Source organism: Henckelia pumila, chromosome 4 (assembly GCF_033568475.1).
Source record: "Henckelia pumila isolate YLH828 chromosome 4, ASM3356847v2, whole genome shotgun sequence".
Lineage (NCBI taxonomy): Eukaryota > Viridiplantae > Streptophyta > Magnoliopsida > Lamiales > Gesneriaceae > Henckelia > Henckelia pumila.
The window spans coordinates 14,806,589-14,830,752 of NC_133123.1; the positions used below are offsets into that span (position 1 = coordinate 14,806,589).

General features: G+C 38.0%; 2 protein-coding genes across 2 annotated transcripts; one reads left to right on the forward strand and one right to left on the reverse strand.

The window, feature by feature from the left end:
• Nucleotides 1-2,479: 2,479 nt before the first annotated feature.
• Nucleotides 2,480-6,172, reverse strand: LOC140863617 (F-box protein SKIP5). Its single transcript, XM_073267156.1, has 5 exons — nucleotides 5,908-6,172; nucleotides 4,142-4,286; nucleotides 3,990-4,068; nucleotides 3,315-3,373; nucleotides 2,480-3,019 (listed from the first exon to the last, which is right to left on the reverse strand). The coding sequence occupies exons 1-5, from the start codon at nucleotides 6,032-6,034 to the stop codon at nucleotides 2,671-2,673; spliced, it is 759 nt and encodes a 252-aa protein (XP_073123257.1). The 5' UTR covers nucleotides 6,035-6,172; the 3' UTR covers nucleotides 2,480-2,670.
• A 2,866-nt stretch (nucleotides 6,173-9,038) lies between these two features.
• LOC140867232 (annexin-like protein RJ4) lies at nucleotides 9,039-11,978 on the forward strand. The gene is made up of 6 exons (XM_073272307.1): nucleotides 9,039-9,116; nucleotides 9,293-9,438; nucleotides 10,849-11,067; nucleotides 11,191-11,403; nucleotides 11,526-11,618; nucleotides 11,711-11,978. Exons 1-6 carry the CDS (start codon nucleotides 9,044-9,046, stop codon nucleotides 11,909-11,911), a joined length of 945 nt encoding a protein of 314 aa, XP_073128408.1. The 5' UTR covers nucleotides 9,039-9,043; the 3' UTR covers nucleotides 11,912-11,978.
• The last annotated feature ends 12,186 nt before the right edge of the window (nucleotides 11,979-24,164 follow it).

Here is a 24,164-nt window from a genome sequence, read left to right on the forward strand (position 1 = left end):
ATTATTATAAGAGAGTTCTAATTATATTTGTAGGTATATTATCTAGAAACTTATTATTTTAATTATTAACCAATATCTACTCAAATTTAAAACCTAAAAATCAATTCTTTAGCCGATAAAAAAAAACCTATCAGCCGCCTCCTTCATCTTCTCCAAACCTTCTTCACGCTTTCTTCAGAAAACTCCTCTCCCATAGCCGATTTCTTCAAGAAATTATAGAGTTTTTCGTCGTTTTGTCGTCCCGGAGCCGTACACGCGTGAAAGCTTCGAAAAAAAAATCAAACGCATGTTTAATTCCTTTTCTTTACCACCATATAAGCTACTACTCACGTTTTTATCAGAATATATGAGTTTGGCATTGATCTTTATGTGTTCATGCAAGAATTTAATGATTTTTCCTTTGATTCATGAGTTTGCTCTTGTTTGATGCATGTTCATCACGTTTTTATGGTATGGATTCGAACCAACTGCTGGTCCATGGGTCAGAGTGTGAGTAAGGGTCCCTAGGGTCGAGCTAAGTTGGGATTTGAGGCTGGGGTAGGCTAAAATCGAAGATGGAGTTTTCTGCCCAAGATCGCAGATTAGGGTTTCGGGGAAGAGAGCTTCGTCCTCCCTCCTATGGTCACGGCTTGGTATAAGGGTTGAAGGGTTAGAAACTCATGGATGTTGGCTAGGTCTAGGAACTGGTTTCATGGTCATTGGTGGTCTGAGTAGGCGACAAGAGGGAAAACGCTGCAACTGCTCGCGTTTGCGCGCGAGCTGCACATGGTCGAGATGGCAGAGCTTCGTTCTCCCTCTATGGACGATGGTTTGGTCTGGTTCTTGGCTTGATGGAAGCGTCTGGATGTGGGATAAGTTTAGGTAGTGGTGTTCCTGCCGGTGGTGGCCTGAGAATGGCGGTCGTCGGCTCTGAATGGGAGCTGCTCGCAGCCAAGAAGGGAAGAGGGAGGGGGAAATGGGTTTTGGGGTTTTGGCTGGGTTTGGGCCGGGTCTTGACGTCCGGGTCGGGTCTGGTAGGTCTAGGGTCGGGTCAGGTGGTCCGGGTCTGGGTTAGGTGGGCCGGGCTTGGGTATTTTAATTTTTAATTAATTAAGAGTTTAATTGGTTTTTGGGCTTTTAAAATTAGTTAGAAAATTATTTGGGCCTCCAAATAATTTTATTTGGGCTTTAAATAATTTATTTAAGTTAGCCCAATGATTTTTATGGGCTTGGGAGCCCATAAGAATTTTTGGGTCAGTCAGTGGATTTATGGGCCAGTCTAGAATTTTATTGGGTTTAATTAAGTTAATGGGCTTAAATATTTTTATTTAGGCCCTATTAAGTTTAATTAAGTTATTTGGGCTAAGATATGATTATTGGGCTTTTATTTAAGTTTAATGGGCTTTACAGTGAGTGACCAGCAGTCTGGACCAACCCATGAAAAATAACTAAGTCCGGAATATATATTTAATTATTTTATGCATGAAATTCATATTTTAAGTATAAGTATATTTATTATGAAAATAAATTAAATATATATTACGAACAAATTTTCAGTGTATGCATTCATGAAATTTCTTATGCATATGATTATGTAAATGATGAGCAATAAAATATATTTTTGATGAAAATTGAAGTATGTGTGACATAGGAGTGGTCTTCCACCATATGATTCGGTAGTTTTACTACCATAGGGATGGTTATCCACCATATGATTCGGTAGTTTACTACCATAGGAGGTGATTTATCACCGCCATCGTACGTTGGTTCAGGAGACTGATCAGTCGACACATGAGCGCCACACTTATGGATAGGACCATCTTCAGGTTTCAAATGCATTGCTCAATTATGTTATGTATGATGAAGAAAGTTATGTTATGTTTAAGATTTATGATTCAGCATTTATGTTATGAAGAATTTTTCCATGCATGCTCATGTACATGTATATGTATTAGTATTATGTGATGCATTATTTTTAACCTCGTTATAAAAGATTAGACATGTTGAGCCTCTAGGCTCACTACGCTTATATGGTGCAGGTGAGTATGATGACATCTATGTAGCTCCTACCGGTTGTGAGGACGTATGAGCTCACGGAGCAGTGGACCCCGTGACCGTCGCAGTTATTTAGTTTATTATGATTGAATTTTGAAACATGTTTTATTTTATTGTTATTCCGCATATGAGATTTTTCAGTAGCGTTATTTATTATTTTAAATTGATGCATGAAATATTTTTAAAAATTTATTTATTCAATAATTTTTCAGGTTATTTAATATTAAGTATTTTATTTTTACATACATATATGTATGGGCATGTATGTATAATAGTATTATTTAAAAAAAAAAAAATTCCGCATTTATTAATAGTAGGCGTTTCAAGATGCGACTTGGATTCACCGATGATTAATGAATATTTACTTTAGAAAATAGACTACATTTTTTTTTCCCTCGATCTTCGCCTGAGTCTACAATTATTCTTCATGAATTGCCAGCAGGGATGGAACCACAGAACGAAAAGCCATCGGCCACAAACAATTACTACTGTCTACAAATAGTAAATGGAGTCGTACAAATCTTTGATCTTCGGTTAAAGAGAGAAACAAGTGAAACAAACTACATGTTATTACACACATACACAGGAATACAAAGCAGGTCTAATGGTTTTGATTGCTACCGGAAGAAGATCGTGTCAACGGTTCTCCACGTTGAACCAGAAGAACAGTGAAGTTCTAGTATATATGACCCGAACTTGCTGCAGCGAAAGAGTTCCACTCGTTAATACAGCTTTGGCACCTCCTTCAATTCTGGTTCGCATTACAGAAACACAATCACCAGAACGCTCAAGTGCCGACGATAGCACATCAGGAGTAGTTGCAGTGGTAACAATTGCATGTGAGAGATGATCCAATGGGTTTGATTCGCACTGAAGAAGACAACCGTCAATGGTTAGCCTTCCACTCCTATGAAGCAGGCAACAACCGAGTTCTGCCCTCACTGTTAAGTTTGTTAGTTTGCAGGTAGACAAGAACTCTAGTGCACTGTACAAGCAAAAAGAACAAAGATTTAGTATATTCTTTTTACATTGGAAAGAACGATGTTAAAGAACACACTCCTAACTTCTGGATGAGTGGCTAGATCCCGTTCAACACATAACAGGAATTCCTAAGAGATACGAATCTAAGCTGGAAAATATTCGAGATAGAACCATCAGAAGACATGCAAGTCGGATAAAATCTGTCATATCCACCAGCTTTAGAAAGTTTTCCATAGATTTTTTACTCCAGAATCATACATTAATAGATTAAAGGCAGAGCAACATGCAATGCTGCAAACCTGTCAGAGCCTCGGGAGCAGATGAGTGTCGTATCATCAGGAAGCTCACCGGCGCCAGTCTACAAAAGAATGTACGCACAAAGGAAATGGTAATACATTTACAAGTTGAAGGCCAAAATGCAAGATAGAACAAACAAGAGCATAGAGATTAGACGTAAAACCTGAAATAAAGAAGAGACTAACACTTCAAAGAAAAGATATATTGATACACCGATCGGACTATATGGCAGTATAGAGAAGTACAGACTCAAACCCATCTAAAAAGAAAAGAATACTACCAAGAAGCATAAACTCGGTTTTTCAGATGGAATTTTGAAGCAAGTTTCTTTGTTGTTTCATAAAGCAGCTAATGCCAGAAATTACAGCTGGATAATTGACCTCTTTAGCAAGCTTTAACTCACTCGTGGTTACGATTACAACAAATCACCAACACAGGAAAGGAAATCGAGAAGGAGAATGTTCTACAAGGCAACCAGTGTTTGACGTTCATGCTAAGGATTTTCGTTTATCATACCTTGTCTTTGCCCAGACAAACCCCATTCTACATATAACACAAGTAAAGTGATTTGAATTAACAGATTCGGTCTGATTTCCGAGGAAGAGAAACCAAACATACAAAAAAATGGGTTTTAGAAGTAAATGCACGATATCTATGAAAGAGAAGTAAGAAGTTACCAAGCAAAGAGGCTTTTTAATCTGAATATTAGAAGTGCGATGAATGCCTCCCGCTGCTATTAGTATAGTGTCCCCAGGCCTGCAGTGCTCAATATTCCGTAATCACATGTAGTTCCAGAATTCTGCATAAAAATGTACAAAGCTTCACTGACCTAGCGGCGGAGACAGCCGTCTCAATGTCAGGGAAGACTCCAGGCTGAGATGAATCTTTCACAGAACGATCTACTCGAAGCCAAAGACGAGGGTGACATGCCAGGAAACGCCATCTGTGGCAAACGAGGGCGGTGTTATACCGATCTGCAAACTCAACAGCACTTTATAACAGAACATGAAAGAAGCTAGAGTATCTTGCATTTAGGCTTGTAAACATTGCTAAAAGTGCTTGAGGTATGAGGCAAAAAACAAGATGCAACTCCGGTGCCTAGTTCAAACCAAAGTGTTAAGTCATCTGCTGGCGGCTTTGACTGTGAAGCATGAGTCTTTTTGTGCCTTGAATGCTCAAGGTGCACTTTAAATGTAAGGATCGTGAATCCAATGGGAGATACAATGTGATAGTCATATTTACTTGGACTCTAAGAGCAATTGCCTTAATATTGTTAAATAGTATTATATAAAAATTTTAACAACATAATATTTTTTATACATCAAAATTCCAGAACACTGTGTCTAAGTGTATCTACCTAAGACAAGGTGTGCACTAGTCTCATGCCAGGTGCTTACACCCTCTATGCTTTAGTGTTCGTGTGACACATTTTGTAAGCCTGGTTAAGGTATATGTTTTGCGAGCTTCCTTTTATTTCTATATAATATATAAAACACCTAGCAAGCGTATACTTAAGAATTTTGGTAAAATTAAGCAGACTGCCATACCTGAATATGGCTGAATGTGTTATTGCTTTTAGTTCTAGCTATATGCTCACAGACTGTTGTCGCATCTGACTGGAACTAAATATGTTGACAGCAGAGAACACATGTAGATTTAACTTCAAAGATTCGATTCTATAGAGACACGGGATACCTAGTTGTGAAAGTAGAGAAGATACGAGATGATGTTCAACATCACCATCGTTGCTTAGTGCAATAGCAGTTTGGTCAGCCTTTAGAGAAAAAAATTGTTTTGGAACAAAACCTCAGTGCAAAAATAGTTTGGGCATCCTTCATACAAGTTAAATAGTGACATGTAATACTTGCAATTCTTCGTAAAATCCAACCACCCATCCCTCAAAACCAGAAAAAAAAAGCTTTGAATTTTTAAATGTAGTATTCTGCAATTGTTAATAAAATGAAACAGATATATCAACATACGAGACAAAAGTACACATACTTGTAGTAGTGTGATGGTTGGTTTGCCATTGCAATCCAATGAAATATGTATTACAATGTAGTTATCAATATGTAAAAACCAAGTTCAATATCCAATCTCTACTTTTGAGAGAGTAAATCATTTACCAATATACATAAACACAAGGTGAATAAAAAAAACCCAAAACAAATTATATGTTTTCCAATCAGCCAAGTCATAAAGCCAATTTAACGTAGGCATTTTATCTGAAAAATTAAACCCACCGAAAATTTAATCATCAAAAGCTTCAAAATTTACACTCATGGTGGGTTCTTAGTTCGAACATCCCATAGAACTCTTCAGCACATATAATTAATTTACATATAAATTGTAAAAGACTACAAAAAATATGATCTTTCCAGCACTTCCCATTCTTACAAAAGCAAAATAAAATCTTGAGCTTGGATCAGAACCCATTTCAGAATAAAATTCCCAATGAAACCAAAAAACGCATGAAATTCAAGTAAAGATTAACATAAAATCGATCCAGAGACAAATTAATTCAGCTGAAACAACCGCAGTCCACACAAATAATACAGCAAAAACATAGAGAAATCCAGTAAAAAAAATCCATACCAGGAATCGGCGTGAGAAAGCTGAAAACGTGCATGAGGCAGCCATCATCAAGATTGTTTACATGAGAATCGATTGAATTTTTAGAATACTTCCCCAATTTCTTGAATTTGCGCTTATTTGCCTCCATTCAATTCAGATTCTGCGTAAAAATCAAGAGGTCGTCAAGGATTTTATTTAGTAAAATAAAATAAAATAAATAATGCCCATTTTAATATCTCTCTACTAATTATATATGCATGATGAATTGATGATCGATGTATCTAAAAATAATTTCTTAAAATAAAAACTACGACCAAAGGTTTATAATGCTAAGTTATTTAATTGTATTCATTTATATTTACTTTCGTAGTTTGAAAATTTCAAAAGCTTACTTAAATTTAATTTCATATTTTATCTATTATATATATATATATATAGAGTTCTTTTATGGTACCCAACACTATATGCCCACTTCATGCCCACCATGTACAATAGATGAGTTGATCGGTACAATAGATGAGTTGACTTGTACATGGTGGACATGAAGTGGACATATAGTGTTGGGCACCATAAAAGAACTATATATATATATATATATATATATATATATATATATCAGTGTTTTAAAAAACGTGGCGTTGACCCGTAGCGTTTTTGTCCTGTCATAGCGTATCGTAAATAGTGTAGCGCATAGCACAGCTATTCGTGCATGCCAATTATTTAATTTATTCAATTAAAAAAATAGAAAAATACTTATATACATGTAAATAAGTGAGATAATTAGCCATGAAATCATAATAATTGATCATTAGATGCCAAAATATAGTTTCAACATCCATATAGTCCTTTTTCACATTAACAAGACCCAACATTGTTTGTTTCCCTTTAATTTTGGTCAAAATATGTCAATTATGGATCTTTAGTTTTTGTCCAAATAGCCCACACTATTCAGCAAATAGCGCTATAGCGCACGTTATTTGCGCTATATCGCGCTTTTCCTGAGAATAGTGTGGACTATTCGTCCAAAACGCTAAAATAGTCGCGTTACGCCATAAATGGTTGATTTTGATTAACAACCCGGGGCACACACAATGAAAGAACTGCTTCCATATAATTTGGGTTTAGAACATCTGGGTTCAACTTTGAACATTCAACTTTTTATAAAGTATGTAGAGTGAGTTTAGAAGTAAACTGTGGAAGGTTATACACAAACAAGTTGTCACAAGTTGTTTAAACAGTGTGGGCTAAACTGGAAGGTTATACACAAACAACTGTGACAAACTTTTTATACAGTCATTTATACCTACTTCCACAGTTTACTTTTTATAAAGTATTACTAAACCCACTCTACAACATTGGCACAATTGTAATTACTAAACTTTATGCTCAGTCCTCTGGGTTGAACATTCAACTTATAAGTTGTTCTCTTGTTCAAAGTTGGCATTATGAAAAAGTTTACTTATCGGTTTTTTATTTTATAAACCCACTCTACAACTGCTTTCATATTGAAAAAGGTAACATAAAGTAAATCAGTTTACTTCCATTTTATAGATTTAAATGAAATTTACATGATTTTAAATCAAATTTAAATGATTTTATTTTATTTATTTATGATTTAAAAGCTATGTTAATTTAATATTTTTATGTGATGTATAAATGATTTAAATGTTGTGTTAAATGATTGAATAGTTATAATATCCAGAGTAACAGGTCTTTATCTTCTTCCCGACAAGATAGTTTTTTAGGGCCTAAACTCTAGTCTTTCAAGAAGTTTGGTACATCTTATTCTTAGATTTTGGGTGGCGGTGTTTCCATTTAAAGCTATGTTAAAGGATTTTAAAGCTATGTTAAAGGATTTTAAATGAAATTTTAAGCGGTGTTTCTTTTAACATCTTATTTAAAGGTTTTTATACACAAACAAAGTTTGTCACAAGTTTGTCATATTTATAACACAACTAGAATAGAAGTAAACTGTGGAAGGTTATACACAAACAAGTTTGTCACATTTCTTTCATTCCACACGTAATGCGTGTGCCCTGGGTTTAGATAATTTTTTATAAAGTATTACTAAACCCACTCTACAACTGTACCAACATTCCTGAAAATTATCCAACCCAGATGGAAACAAAATCTACCTCCCCCTTACTTTTTTAAAAAAACTTATAAGCTGTCAAACAACTTATTTTGACAGCTTATAAGCTGTTTTTTTAAAAAATTATCAAACACAATTTGGGAGCTTAAAAGCTCTGCCAAATACCCTCTCATGAGATTTCATTTAAGTAAGTGAAATCCTTACAAAATTGATAGGATTTCATGGAATTTGAGTTTATAAAAGCAATACAATTATTTCTAATAATAGTTTATAAATTTAAGTTTTCCTAACATTTTTTTTTTACAAAATATCACTTTTCTAAAATTTATGCTAGTAAATTTCAATATGTTTTTTTAACTTTTTTCCAAACACCAAAATGGAATTTGAATTCCATGAATTTAAAATCCAAATTCAATTTCAATTCGAAATTTTATTTTTTAGACATCCAAACATACTTTAATAATATAACTGCTTTAATCACATTGAAACCACGTACAAGTAACTTGTCAATCAAATTAATTATATTTCCAAAACCTAGCCAATCCATCAATTAAAACTAGCATCCAAGCACACGTTTTGCGTGTGTGATATAATATATAAATCATATGTATTTACACAACTATATATATATATATATATATATATATATTAATATGGTTTATTTTCTACTATTACAAAAGAGATGGTTAAGAAAAGAATATGGAGAAGAATGTGAGAAAGTGAGATAATGATATGATATCTTTAATGAATAATAGTAGGGATAATTTGGTACAACCATTAAATTGACCAAAAACAATTACTCTAATACCCTGGTGGCTGGTGCATTATAATATTGTATTGATTGTATTGATATATATAACCGAAGTTTATGACTGGAAATTCCTCGTTCAAACCTAAACTTAAGAATACAAAATCAATAAATTCAATTTCGTTACACACAACACTCAACATTGTATTAATCAACACTATAAATAGTAAGAAATATTGCAAGGTAAAGGTCTCATAATATCGATTGAAACCAAGAATTTTATTAATAAAATAAATAATAAGAACTAAAAAATATTAATGGCTACCTTAATTTTCCCAGATCACCCTTCTCCTGTTGCAGATGCTGAAGCTCTCAGAAAAGCTTGCCAAGGTAAGTAAAATCATACATATATATGCTTATGGTTTTCTTTTATTATTATTTTTTAAACCAAACTTTATTTATCTTATTAATGTAGTGAATATCATATATTAATTTGTGAATTAACAATTAATCAATTTTATTGGTTTAATTTAATTTTAATTACATATATATGTAAGCATTTTTAGGGTGGGGAACCGACGAGAAAGCAATAATTTCAATATTGGGACATAGAAATGAGACCCAGAGGAAGCTCATAAGACAAGCGTACGAGGATTTGTACCACGAGGATCTCGTCAAAACCCTAGAATCTGAGCTCTCTTGCCATTTTGAGGTATAATTGATCATCTCTCCCGAATCCGAACCAATCATATATATTCATTAACTAGATCGAAGTATGTCATCGGATTTCGATCTTAACCGAAAATCTAGATAATTATTTGGGGGAATATGTCCTATATTGCTAGGATAGAGTTCCTGAGAGTTTCTTATATAGACATAGATAACCCTCACCTTTTGAGCTAACTTTTGGTATGAGTTAAGTTTAAGTCTCATTTTTTAGCTTGGTATCAGAGCTCACACCCATCGTTATGTGTTAGACCCCCCTCCCCCCTTGAGGTTAACTTAGGTCCAAGTCCACTAAGTTTTTGCTTTTTCCAATGATTCATTTAAATGAAAATTTACACATTTTAAAATGAAGTGTTTGATACAAGGGCCTGCTTTAAGGGAGTGGGAGGCACATTATGCGGCTGTCTAGGAGCTTCTCTTGGTTGTTAATGAGATTCTAGCATATGGGTAATACCAAAATTTTCATCCAATGGTCCACATTTCAACACATATGCACAATTAATATTATAGGGTTGACATGGAAAATCATGAATTGTTAATCACCTATTAGAGGTATTATAGGTTGAACTAAATCCTCTTGAGCGGGGCTTCGAAATTATTATTTTTCCTTTTTTTATTATTATTTTTTTTTTCTTCCTTTAAAACCTTAGATGAGCCTCTAAATTATTTGTTGAAAATTTGAAACGGCGGGCAACATTTTGTACTTTTGGCTCCTTTCTTTAATTTGGGTTAAAAAACTTTTATTTCTTCTTAAAAAAAAAACCCTTCGTTAAATTGCTCCACTCAGGTGACTTAAATTGCTCAAATTAGGTCAATTTTCGTTCCATTTTTTTTTTATGGAACGTGACTTTGTTTGTTTGTTTGCATTGTTGATGTTGGTGTTTTAATTTTTAATTATTTGATTTTTGGGCTTTGCTCTCCGGGTTTTCAGAATCTTGTAATTATTTTATGCTCTATTGAAAAAAATTGTAGCCAAACTTGATTTCGATGTATAGTTGTCAATTTTGCGCAACAAAAAAAGAGAAAGAATATGAACATTTTGTTATTAGATTTAATTTATATATGTCATTTCTTTCGTAAAGTTACTGGAATATAACCGATCTTTATAAATATTGATCAAATTATTTTCACTTGATTATTAGCTTGCATGTAATATTTTTATATTTAATAAAAAAAATTTATAAGACCTTCCCCTAAAGTTACCTTAGGACCTGAGACAGGATCTATTGACATTGTTCCTACAAAAATTAGATAATAATTAATATATAATTAGTATGTTATATAAAAATTGAAACACATCTCGATCAAAATATTTATTTTTTTTGTTTTGTTTTTCTTTTTATCGCTTCTACTCCATGTACGTACGTAATCTTGATTGACTTTACGTATGTTTTAGAAAGCTGTGTATAGATGGATATTGGATCCACAAGATCGTGATGCTGTACTATTAAATGTCGCCATCACGAAATCGCCAGTCGAGTACTGCGTAATCGTCGAGATTTCATGCATTCGATCACCCGAAGAGCTTTTAGCCATCAAGCGAGCCTACCACATTCGCTTCAAGCGTTCCGTGGAGGAAGACTTGGCTCAACACACCACTGCCCCTATTCGGCAGGTACGCGTAACGATCCATTTTAGCTAGCATGTAGTAATATTTCTATTCTATCTAGCTATGGTAGATTGTGAATTTTTACTTCACTAGCTTATAATAATGATTTTTGAACCATCTTTTTGGTAGTTTTTGGTTGGTTTGGTGAGTATATATAGGTACAATGGAGATGAAATCAATGAAAGGCTAGCAAGTTCTGAGGCTCAAATTCTCCAAAATTTTATCAAGGAGAAGTCATTTGGTGATGATGAAGTTGTGAGAATCATAACTACAAGAAGCAAAAATCAGGTTTTAGCAACTCTAAATCGATTCAAAGTTGATCATGGTTCGTCGATAACGAAGGTAAAAATCCGCGACATAAATTTTTATTTTTATTTTTTAAAAAAATCAAAATATCTAATAAATAACTTCAATTTAAATTATATTAAAGGAATAAATTTGCATTAAATTTGAGTGCGTTTCAGCACTTGAGAGATGACCCATCAAGCGATTACTTGTCTGCAATATTGCGTACTGCAATCCGGTGCATTAGTGATCATCAAAAGTACTACGAAAAGGTAATTCATGATTTTAATGCATCAATTTATGTTTAAATAAATATACGTGCGTAAGATTTCAAGAAATGCTCAAATACTAGCTATAACTTTAGGTAATTCGACAAGCCCTAAACACAGTCGGGACGGAGGAGGAGCCGCTCACTCGAGTTGTGGTCACATCAGCGGAGAAATATTTGAAGGTGATAAAGGAGATTTTTAGTAAGAGAAATAGTGTAACTCTGGAGCATGCAGTGGCAAAGGAGACTTCTGGGGATTACAAAGCATTCATCCTCGCTTTGCTAGGGAACGATTAGCAATTTTTTAAGTCACAATAATTATATATATGATTCAGGAAATATCGATGTTTTGTTTGGATCTTAAGGTTTAATTGGTCTCTATATAAATGAATTCTATAAGATGTAATAAACATATCTTTTACTTACTTCGTTTATGTATATTAATCTCATTGGATGCCTAATGAGATCACAACATATTTGTCTAGTTTTGGTCACGTTATCAAAAAATTCAAGATTTTAGTCCACTAATTTTTACTCTTTTTTTTTTGTCTTTCGGTTTTTTTGGTACTGATGTTAGAAAATGATGACATAACACTAAAAAAATATGTGTTAGGATAAAAAACGTGTGTATAAGAGAGAGGTGAATACACACTTAAAACTATTTTTGAGCTACAATACTCGTTTTTGAAATGTTCAAAGATGAACCGAGCACCGAGAAATTATATCGAGTTCGGTTTTTAAATCGAGCGGAAGACAGTCAATATAATCCCTCTAAAATTGATTAAACATTTTAGAAATTGTTTGAAAAGAATGCAAGTTAAAATAATAAAAATAGTTTAGTTGAAACATTTTATCAAGCACTTTGTATGCAACATTTTGGTATTTATCAAACACAAAATGCTTAGAAAATGCAATCCAATATAGCAATAACAAGTAAATGCAAGTAAATAAAAAAACACGAATTTGTTTATGGAAGTTTGAAAGCCAAATCCTTCTACATCTCCACTTCTTTCGTTTTCGGAAGGATTCTACTAAAAAACTTTGATTTATATAAGCCATTTGTACAAGCTCATTTCGACTTAGGACTTATCCCTCACCCAATCGAAAATCCTAGCAACACTCTCAATGTTCTTGACAACAAGTCAACAATGCATAGACTCACACTCAACTATTCTATGTAACACATCTCTATTTTTGTGTGAGTGATCTCTCTTCAAATGATGTATTATTCAATTCTTGAATAGAGAAAAGTGCTCTATAAACGTGATTTGGTGTGGAGGATTTATCTTTAAAGACTCATCACTTTGCTTGTTTCTCACACTTACTTTCTTGGGTTTGCCATCATTTTAGCTTGTTTTTATTCTATAATCTGTACATGTTCTTAATCCTCATCAGAAGCTTGTAAATAATCTTCAAAGTGTTGTATTTATGGCCCCAAAGAATGATATGAACGTTAGACTCAAGAATATGACCGTTTGGAAAGTTTCTGTTTGATTTATGATGTTGAAAAGGTCATATATATTTGCGTTGCTGAAAATTTTCTGATGTTGAGCTAATTTTACTGTTCATCGGGCTGGTTTGATTGAGCTGATTGACTGATCTTGTGAGAACCCGAAATTTTAGTAGACTAAAATTTCGTAAATTGAAATCAGTAAACTGAGCGGAGGTCAACTGAAATTTTAGTAGACTGAACTTTTGCAGTAGACTGAACTCAAGGTAGGCTACTTGAGGGAAAACTGAAATTTGGCAAGCTAAACTTGAGAAAGACTGGAATAGAAGTAAACAGAATCAAGGCAAACCGAGCCGAAGTAAACTGAACTGACCAAGATCAGTCTAGTAGCTAGACTGATATTCAGCTGCTTCAAAATCGTAAGTGATGCATTACTTAACTCAGAATCATGGCAAATAATGACAATTAATGGGGAGCCTAACAGCTAGATTTTTCTCTATAAATAACACATAGATTTATGAGTTTTGTTACATGAAATTCTGAGCAATACACCTGTAGAGTGAGTGAGGAAATTTAGTTTAGCAGAAGCAGTCAGTAAGCGGACCAGTTTAGGAGTCAGTTGAGCAATACAACCGAAACTCTGTTTAGCAAATCTACAGTAAGTGGACATTTTGTTTTAAAGTAATGAAATTTTGTTTTATTTTGATTCAGCATGTAAATATACGATTTGATTCATGAACACGCACTTTGTGATTTTTTTGTGTACCAAAACTTGTGAACTAATGGTAGGAATATATATTCTGCTACTATGAACTTTGAATCTCTGAATATCTAGAATCACCCTTAGAGGAATACCATATAAGAGAATGATATATATAAGTTATGTGGGACCCTGAGTGCAACATACAAAACGACAACGCACAATCGAATCTGGAAATTTTTTTTTACCGTAGCATGAACAGTACCGCGCCCTAGCCACAAGAAGTTGCGCCCTAGCATGAACCCTTCTGTCCAAAAAAAAAAAATAATAGTTCAGGCTCGAGCGGCAAAAAGCTGCGCTTGAGCAAGAAACCTGTTGTTGGCTTTCCAATGCCACTGACCTCACCTTAATTGGAATTTTTAGTGAAAAGTTATGCTTATTCTATCAAGATGTGTTGGTGCAAAAATTTACAAAACAACCGACACACTTCGAGGTGATTTTGGCCAAACTTTCAAACGAAACCCAGAATGACTCAAACTCGATACATGGTCAATTCTTACATTCAAAATAAGCTTAAATACCACAACCAAGATGAATATATAACCATGCTCGATGATACAAAGGTGCTTGAAAATGCAACTCTTATACATATCAAGTTCGAATCCATAAAACTCGCTAAACATGAAGCACCACTTCTATACTCAAACCAAAATCTCATAGCCCTCAGTGACTCGGCCATGTGTTACCTATTGCAATGCACACACACAGACAAAGCAACAACCGGAAAACCGGTAAGTATAAAAACTTAGTATGAACAACGGAAGCATATAATTATCAAACGTCCCAAAATAAATGTATTTCAAAATCGATAACATTAAATCGATGCTATTTCAAAATAAATAATATTTCATGAAATGCATGTTCAATAACGGTAATTAGATAAATTAGCAGAAACTAGAATGCATCAACCCCAAATCGAAAAAATCAGTTAAAGTATTGGTTAAGGTACAACCATATCAAATAAGTGTATCAAGTCCATTCCCAGATAACACAATCAAACCCTGAAACCGGAAACTCAACGACACTACTCCTCGCCTCGGGGCTCACTCCTGCCTGCATCATCCAACCTGAGGCCTGTGCCGCAGAATGGGGTGTCCAAGATGAAAAAAAGACATGAGCGCTAACGTCTAGTACAATAAATATGAGTATACAAACCTATATGTGAATGCCTATGACGTGAACTGGATGACTGGATCAACTGGAAAAAACTCATGCTCAACTGGAGGCGCCATAGTACATAGTATCAACATGAAAATACCCCTATGGATCTCGAAATATCCTGAAAGCATCATAGCCCTCCGTTCCTGTCGGCCATATGACTCATGATGTCCAACTGTCCACAACCTAAGATCGAGCTACCCTACTAAACATGGCTATCTCGAAGGAGATTCGGATCAACGTGATACATGGACATGTAACATATAAACAGTAATACATGCATATTATGACAGATAAAATGCAATACATAAGAATGCATACGCAGTTTCATATCTCAGTCAGTACTTACTGTGGTTTATTGGATTACCTAATCCCGTTTGACATGGTGCCACATCACTTGATGAGTCCTGAGCTGGGAGTATTATCTTATTGTAGGTTTATATAATGTACCGTAGAGCTGCTGCATGGGATCACGAAGTTGTTGCAACTTCTATAACTTCCATAAACTGCTGCTGGTGCATTGAGCTTGGCATGGAAGTGAGTTGCACGTAGTCAAGGCAATTAAAATGGGAATCATATAACCTAATTTCTGGAACGGATACATAGGAAAATTGAGTTAGATCAGAAAGGGAAGGAATTCAAGTGTGTGAAGAAGATCAGTGAGAGAGTTTCTTTCTTGATTCAACATTTGTTTGCGAGTTTTTCTGTTCGGGTGATCCATTCGATCTTGTTCCTTGATTGTAATTGTAATCGATAAACAATTCTCTGGTATAATGGATGTTCTTGGTTCCTTGGGCCAAAAGTGGATGTAGAATCATTTGATTCAAACCACTATAAATCTTCCTTGTTCTTCATTTTCATTCAAGCTTGATTACTGTGTGTTATTCTTTTGGAATCCGATCGTGTGTACTTCGGCATTGAGATATATTGCTGCGCGAGAAAAATATATTATATGCTTTGATACCAACAAACTGGTATCAGAGCCTGGAGATTCAAAATGGGCACCACACGATACGATATCGAAAAATTCATGGGCAAGAATGATTTTGGTTTATGGAGATTGAAGATGAGGGCGTTCTTGGTGCAGAATGGATTCGAGGATGCACTCTTGGGAGAAGAAAACATGCCCGAGAAGACCAAGGGATTAGACAAGAAGGATGTTCTTGCTAAGGCTCACAGTGCCTTGATATTGAGCTTAGGTGTAGTGACCCTGCATGGAATCACCTACTAACTGGCAACTAATAGCATGCAATAACTTAATAAAGCAAAATGCTTAACAGAGTAAAAACGTGCGGAAACATATCCATAATTTACATATCAGCTTAGTAAAATAAGTCTAGGCTTAATACTGTAGTGATACAACCATATCGAAAATCTTAAAAGTAAACATTATACAGCTAAACAAATCTTGCTGTATAAAATCTCATCAAGGCTCCAGCTCCCTAGTTCTGTCTTGAACCACCAGCTCCGTCCATCCTGCGACCTGCCCCGTGAAATAGGGTGTCCAAGATAACAACTAGGACGTGAGCGCTAACGCCCAGTACATAGACATGAGTAAACATATGTATATAATGCATGCAACATGATGACAGACGAAGGGTCATCTGAAAAGTCATGCTCAGTACCGGCGCCACATGAGTGCTGCTACCGCACGGATCAACCTCTGGGTGCAACCACACTCGTCTAGTACACCAGAGTAGACAGACATAAATGCCCCCGCCGTCGCGGTACTCTCAGTGACAGACTATCGAGTATAGAGCTGAGCGGTTCTATAATCAGGTATAACAAGGTATAGGCTCAACGTGTATGTGCACATGATATATGAGTATAGAAAGCGGTAAAACATACATCATGTCACATAATAATGCCAAATAAATGCAACATATAAACATGTATACTCGCTGGCAATCTCAGTCAATGTGTATGTACCTAACACCGAAGTCTGAATTAAGCTGGAAAAAAAACAACCCCTAGCTGTCCTAGATCAACTCCCGACCCGACCTGGTCTCAAGCCCGACCCGACCTGGTTTCTTGGTCCGACCCCGAACTATTCCTTCCCGAGCTCCCGAGCTACTCTTTCCCGAACTCCCGAGCTACTCCTTCCCGAGCTACTCTTTTTCGGGCAGAGATATGAAGTGAGATGGAAGTGTGTGAAAATACCTGAACCATCAGCCCCTATTTATAGACAAAATAAACTAGGGTGTTCGGTATTCTCGAGTCGATGTCGAGACGTCCGAGCTCATGTATGCACGCCACGTATCAAAGGCTTGAGCTGAGTCACTATCATTTTTGACAGCTCATGCTTAGGCGCCAGCAGTCACACATGCAAGCGTCCACACACCTGCCTGCCTGTCCTTGAGGGTTCAGGCTTGTTTTTGTTGACAAGTGTTCATTCCCGACCTGAACACAATGTGCTCTTCCCATGACCGAACACTACCTTGGCCTTGCACAACACTTTATTGAACTCCTAGACCCGACCCGAGCTACAAATTCTCTTGGCCGAGATCTTAAGTCCAAACCCTCCATTTTCTTGAGCACCCAAGTCCCGACCCGAGCCATGTCCTTCCTTGGCTGAACCCCTCATGGCCGAACCCTCCTTTGGTTCCCATCATGACCGACCTGAGCCCCCAAAGGAAGACCCGAGCTCAATCCAAGCTCCATGCCCGATCTCTAGCTCAATGCCCGAGCCCTAGTCAAAGTCACACACACGGCCAAGCTCTTGATGCCAACCATGTCCGACCCGAGCCACTCATGACCGACCCGAGCCCATGGTCAAATCCATCAACCCTAGCTCATTCTCATACCATGTGTTTTTGATCTTGACTTGTGCTCTGGTTTGTTTAATTAATAACCCTTAATCATGTTTAACATATTATTATCATAAAATGGAATCTGGGTTACTACATTCTCCCCACCTTTAGATATTTCGTCCGCGAAATAAAATCTAAAGACAAATTAAGATAACAACATGAAACATCAAACCATGTTTTATTACAACAACTGTAATTACATCTTTACATGGTAATCAAAAGTACAAAGCAAACAACTCAGGATATTCTGCTCGCATACGACTCTCTGTTTCCCAAGTTGCTTCTTCAACGCCTCGACGCTGCCACTGTACCATCACAAGTGGTATAGTCTTGTTCCGAAGAACTTTCTCCTTCCTGTCTAGGATACGGATTGGTCGTTCAACAAAAGACAGATCTGGCTCTAGCTGAATATCAGTAGACTGAATCACATGAGATTCATCAGCTATATACTGTCGAAGCAACGACACATGAAAAACATTATGTATACTGGAAAGAGATGGCGGTAAAGCCAAACGATAAGCAACATCTCCGATCTTCTCCAGTATCTCGAAAGGCCCAATATAACGAGGAGACAACTTGACTTTCACACCAAATCTCATCACCTTTCTGAAAGGTGATACTCGTAAAAACACATATTCACCAGGCTCGAACTGAAGTGGCCTGCGGCGAATATTAGCATAACTGGCTTGTCTATCTTGAGCAACTTTGATCCTATGCTTGATCAAATCTACCTTGTCTACAATCTGCTGCACCAATTCAGGACCCTCGACTTGTCGTTCCCCGACTTCATCCCAAAATAACGGAGTACGACATCGTCGACCGTACAATGCCTCGAAAGGTGCCATATCAATACTACGATGATAACTGTTATTGTAGGCAAATTCAATCAAAGGTAACTGATCTTGCCAAGATAAGCCAAAGTCCAAGACAGAAGAACGTAGCATATCCTCCAGCGTACGAATCGTCCGCTCTGACTGCCCCTCAGTCTCCGGATGATATGCAGTGCTCAAACTCAGAGTGGTACCCATCGCCTGCTGAAAACTACCCCAAAAACGTGAGGTAAATCGCGGGTCTCTATCACTGACTATGCTCACTGGAATCCCATGTAATCGCACAATCTCCTGGACATATAAGCGTGCCATGCGATCATAAGAATACTCCCGGTTGTAAGGAATAAAGTGTGCTGATTTCGTCAAACGGTCAACAACGACCCAGATAGCATCACACTGACGCGTAGTCATAGGCAAGTGGGTAACAAAGTCCATAGTCACGTGTTCCCACTTCCATTCGGGAATCTCAAGATTCTGCAGTAATCCACCTGGTCATCGATGTTCAGCCTTGACCTGTTGACAAACCAAACATCTCGAAACAAATTGATACACACTTCGCTTCATCCCCTTCCACCAGAATCTAGTTCGCAAGTCCTTATACATTTTCATACTTCCAGGATGAACTGATAATCGACTCCTGTGAGCTTGAGAAAGAATATCATTCCTGAGCTCCGCAATATTAGGTACAACCACTCGATTAGATAAGCACAATAAACCATCTGCCTGAAAATGGAATCCAGCTGTATTAACCCCATTGGCTAGACGTGCCAAACGCTGAGTCTTAACATCAGATATCTGAGCATCTCTGATCCGAGAATATAATGCTGGCTCAGATAGAATAGTATACAATCGAATCCCATTTCTCCCTTTCCTGTTCTTGAGCGTAAAACTCAATGAACAACACTCTTGAATCATATGAGATATTTCATTAGTCTGAAGTGCAGAAAGTCTCACCTGCCGACTCAAAGCATCAGCAGTAAGATTAGCAGAACCTGGATGATATTTGATTTCACAATCATAATCCTTTAGGAGATCCATCCAACGTCTCTGTCGCATATTCAAATCTGCCTGAGTGAATAAATACTTCAAACTCTTGTGATCCGTAAATATCTCAAATTTCTCGCCATAAAGATAATGTCTCCAAATCTTGAGCGCAAATACAATGGCGGCTAACTCGAGATCATGCACTGGATAATTATTCTCATGCGTCTTCAATTGTCGAGAAGCATAGGCAATAACATGTCCATGCTGTGTCAGAACATATCCTAACCCCTGACCAGAGGCATCAGTATAAACAACATAACCTCCTAATCCAGAAGGTAGAGCTAGCACAGGTGCAGTAGTAAGACGTCTACGCAGCTCGTGAAATGACTCCTCACAATCCAAGGACCATATAAAGGTAAAATCTTTCCGAGTAAGCTGAGTCAAAGGCCTGGCCAACTGTGAAAAATTCTCGATGAACCGATGGTAATATCCAGCTAGACCCAAGAAACTACGAATCTCAGCAACCGTCGTCGGTCGAGACCAGTTCAGCACTGCCTCTATCTTACTGGGATCAACAGATATTCCTTCACAAGAAATCACATGACCGAGAAACACTACCCGATCAAGCCAGAATTCACACTTGCTCAATTTCGCATACAGCTGCTTTTCTCGTAACGTTTGCAAAACAATCCTCAAATGCTGTGCATGCTCATCCTTGTCATAAGAATAGACAAGAATATCATCAATGAAGACGATGACAAATCTATCCAGATATTCTCGAAATACTTGATTCATCAGATTCATAAAGACTGCCCGTGCATTCGTCAAACCGAATGGCATTACCAGAAATTCATAATGCCCGTATCTGGTCCTAAATGTAGTTGTAGAAATATCTGAGTCTCGTACCCTCATCTGGTGATATCCCGATCTTAGATCTATCTTAGAATAGACAGAAGTACCCTGTAGTTGATCGAACAGATCATCAATCCGCGGCAAAGGATACTTATTCTTGATGGTGACACGATTCAACTGCCTGTAATCAATACATAATCGCATCGATCCATCCTTCTTCTTGACAAACAAAACAGGTGCTCCCCACGGAGAAACACTCGGACGAATATATCCCTTATCAAGCAGATCCTGCAACTGCTGTTTCAATTCCTTCATCTCTGACGGTGCCAGACGATAAGGTGTTCGGGATATAGGCGTAGTTCCTGGTACTAGATCAATACCAAATTCAACCTCTCGAACCGGAGGAAAACCAGGAATCTCATCAGGGAATACATCAGGAAACTCACTGACTATCGGTAGCTGATCAATACCCGGACTACTCATGGACATATCAACTGCATAGATGAGGTAGCCCTCCCCACCTGACTCCAAGACATGACATGCCTTCAGAGCCGAAACAAGTGGCATCGGAGGTCGCGCACCCTCACCATAAAAATACCAGCTATCACCCTCATCCGGATGAAACTGAACCAGACGCTGATAACAATCCACAGTAGCGTGATACAAAGTCAGCATATCTATTCCCAAAATACAATCAAAGTCCGCCATCGCTAATATCATCAAATTAGCCGATAATACGTTACCCTCAAACTCTAGAAGGCAACCCATCACTAGACGCTTAGTCACTACCTCCTGCTCTAACGGAGTAGATACAACTAAATCCATATCTAATGATACATAAGGTAATCTATGTCTCTTGACAAAACGGCTAGAAATAAAGGAATGCGATGCTCCAGTATCAATTAAAACAAGTGCAGGAATACCACACAACAAAAAGGTACCTGCCAACTTGCGATCGCTTCCCTCAGTAGCCTGGTCCTGAGACAGAGCAAACACCTGCCCTTGAGTCTGTGGATGGTAACCAGAAGAAATTTGTGGTGCTGGCTGCTGACGTGGAAAGGTAGAAGCCTGAGATCCAACTTGTGATCCCGATCCACTAGCAGAACCCATGCGCTGAGGACAATCTCTCCGCAGATGTCCCTGCTGACCACAAATATAACAAGCACCAGTAGCTCTCCGACATGAAGCTGCAGGATGCTTCCCTCCACAGTGGCTACAAAATTCCTCCTTCTTCTTCTTCTTCCCGAAATGGAATGTACCTCGTGAACCACGAGAACCAGACGAAGTAGTAGGAGTACAAGAAGACGTAGGTCCAGATGGCACAACAGATTGAGCTCTAGGCTCAAAAGATCCACTAGGCTGTGCTGACATCATCAACTGTCCCCGCCTATTGCTGGTCTCCACAAGACGGCAACGGTTCACCAAAGTCTCATAAGATACCGGATCATCACAAACGACAACTTGTGAGTAGATATCTTGGTTCAAGCCTTGCAGAAAGAGATCATACTTCGATGCATCACTTTCATTGATATGAGGACTGAAAGGTAGCAGATCAAGAAATCGTTGCTGATATTGATCAATAGTCATTGATCCTTGCCTCAGAGTAAGCAACTCCATAGATCGTGCTTGGCGAACAGCTGGAGGAAAATACAGTTTCTGGAACTGCTGACAGAAATCCCCCCAAGTCACCTGTCCTCTCTCAGTACGTGCCTGAGCAGCCTTGGCATCCCACCAAAAACGTGTTCGATCCTCTAGAACGAATTCCAGAACTTCCAGTTTCTGCTCCTCAGTGCACTCGAAAGCTCGAAACGTACTCTCGAGTTTAGACATCCAACTCCGTGCCTGTTCAGGATTCTCGCCTCCCACTAAGGGTTTCGGTCCTACCTGCATGAACTTATTAATAGTATAGCGACGTCTACCCTCATGAGGACGATGCTGATCATGACGATGATGACGATGATGATGACCACCTCCCTGGCCAACACTACCGTGACTCTCGTCAGCCATATCCTGAAAAGAATTGCACATTAAAAATCCCAAATGCGCAAAAATTATTCAAGACTAATTCTAAATCCCAAGTACTAATCCCAAAATCCAAGCATGCTCTGATACCAAAAATGTAGTGACCCTGCATGGAATCACCTACTAACTGGCAACTAATAGCATGCAATAACTTAATAAAGCAAAATGCTTAACAGAGTAAAAACGTGCGGAAACATATCCATAATTTACATATCAGCTTAGTAAAATAAGTCTAGGCTTAATACTGTAGTGATACAACCATATCGAAAATCTTAAAAGTAAACATTATACAGCTAAACAAATCTTGCTGTATAAAATCTCATCAAGGCTCCAGCTCCCTAGTTCTGCCTTGAACCACCAGCTCCGTCCATCCTGCGACCTGTCCCATGAAATAGGGTGTCCAAGATAACAACTAGGACGTGAGCGCTAACGCCCAGTACATAGACATGAGTAAACATATGTATATAATGCATGCAACATGATGACAAACGAAGGGTCATCTGAAAAGTCATGCTCAGTACCGGCGCCACATGAGTGCTGCTACCGCACGGATCAACCTCTGGGTGCAACCACACTCGTCTAGTACACCAGAGTAGACAGACATAAATGCCCCCGCCGTCGCGGTACTCTCAGTGACAGACTATCGAGTATAGAGCTGAGCGGTTCTATAATCAGGTATAACAAGGTATAGGCTCAACGTGTATGTGCACATGATATATGAGTATAGAAAGCGGTAAAACATACATCATGTCACATAATAATGCCAAATAAATGCAACATATAAACATGTATACTCGCTGGCAATCTCAGTCAATGTGTATGTACCTAACACCGAAGTCTGAATTAAGCTGGAAAAAAAACAACCCCTAGCTGTCCTAGATCAACTCCCGACCCGACCTGGTCTCAAGCCCGACCCGACCTGGTTTCTTGGTCCGACCCCGAACTATTCCTTCCCGAGCTCCCGAGCTACTCTTTCCCGAACTCCCGAGCTACTCCTTCCCGAGCTACTCTTTTTCGGGCAGAGATATGAAGTGAGATGGAAGTGTGTGAAAATACCTGAACCATCAGCCCCTATTTATAGACAAAATAAACTAGGGTGTTCGGTATTCTCGAGTCGATGTCGAGACGTCCGAGCTCATGTATGCACGCCACGTATCAAAGGCTTGAGCTGAGTCACTATCATTTTTGACAGCTCATGCTTAGGCGCCAGCAGTCACACATGCAAGCGTCCACACACCTGCCTGCCTGTCCTTGAGGGTTCAGGCTTGTTTTTGTTGACAAGTGTTCATTCCCGACCTGAACACAATGTGCTCTTCCCATGACCGAACACTACCTTGGCCTTGCACAACACTTTATTGAACTCCTAGACCCGACCCGAGCTACAAATTCTCTTGGCCGAGATCTTAAGTCCAAACCCTCCATTTTCTTGAGCACCCAAGTCCCGACCCGAGCCATGTCCTTCCTTGGCTGAACCCCTCATGGCCGAACCCTCCTTTGGTTCCCATCATGACCGACCTGAGCCCCCAAAGGAAGACCCGAGCTCAATCCAAGCTCCATGCCCGATCTCTAGCTCAATGCCCGAGCCCTAGTCAAAGTCACACACACGGCCAAGCTCTTGATGCCAACCATGTCCGACCCGAGCCACTCATGACCGACCCGAGCCCATGGTCAAATCCATCAACCC

Coding starts and splice junctions, on each gene's coding strand:
- LOC140863617 (XM_073267156.1), bottom strand. CDS start 6,034: ATGGAGGCAAATAAGCGCAAATTCAAGAAATTGGGGAAGTATTCTAAA. Junction 4,287..5,907: donor CTTTCTCACGCCGATTCCTG/GTATGGATTTTT, acceptor TTGAGTTTGCAG/ATCGGTATAACACCGCCCTC. Junction 3,374..3,989: donor TTAAAAAGCCTCTTTGCTTG/GTAACTTCTTAC, acceptor ATTCTTTTGTAG/ACTGGCGCCGGTGAGCTTCC.
- LOC140867232 (XM_073272307.1), top strand. CDS start 9,044: ATGGCTACCTTAATTTTCCCAGATCACCCTTCTCCTGTTGCAGATGCT. Junction 11,068..11,190: donor CCACTGCCCCTATTCGGCAG/GTACGCGTAACG, acceptor TCTTTTTGGTAG/TTTTTGGTTGGTTTGGTGAG. Junction 11,619..11,710: donor ATCAAAAGTACTACGAAAAG/GTAATTCATGAT, acceptor CTATAACTTTAG/GTAATTCGACAAGCCCTAAA.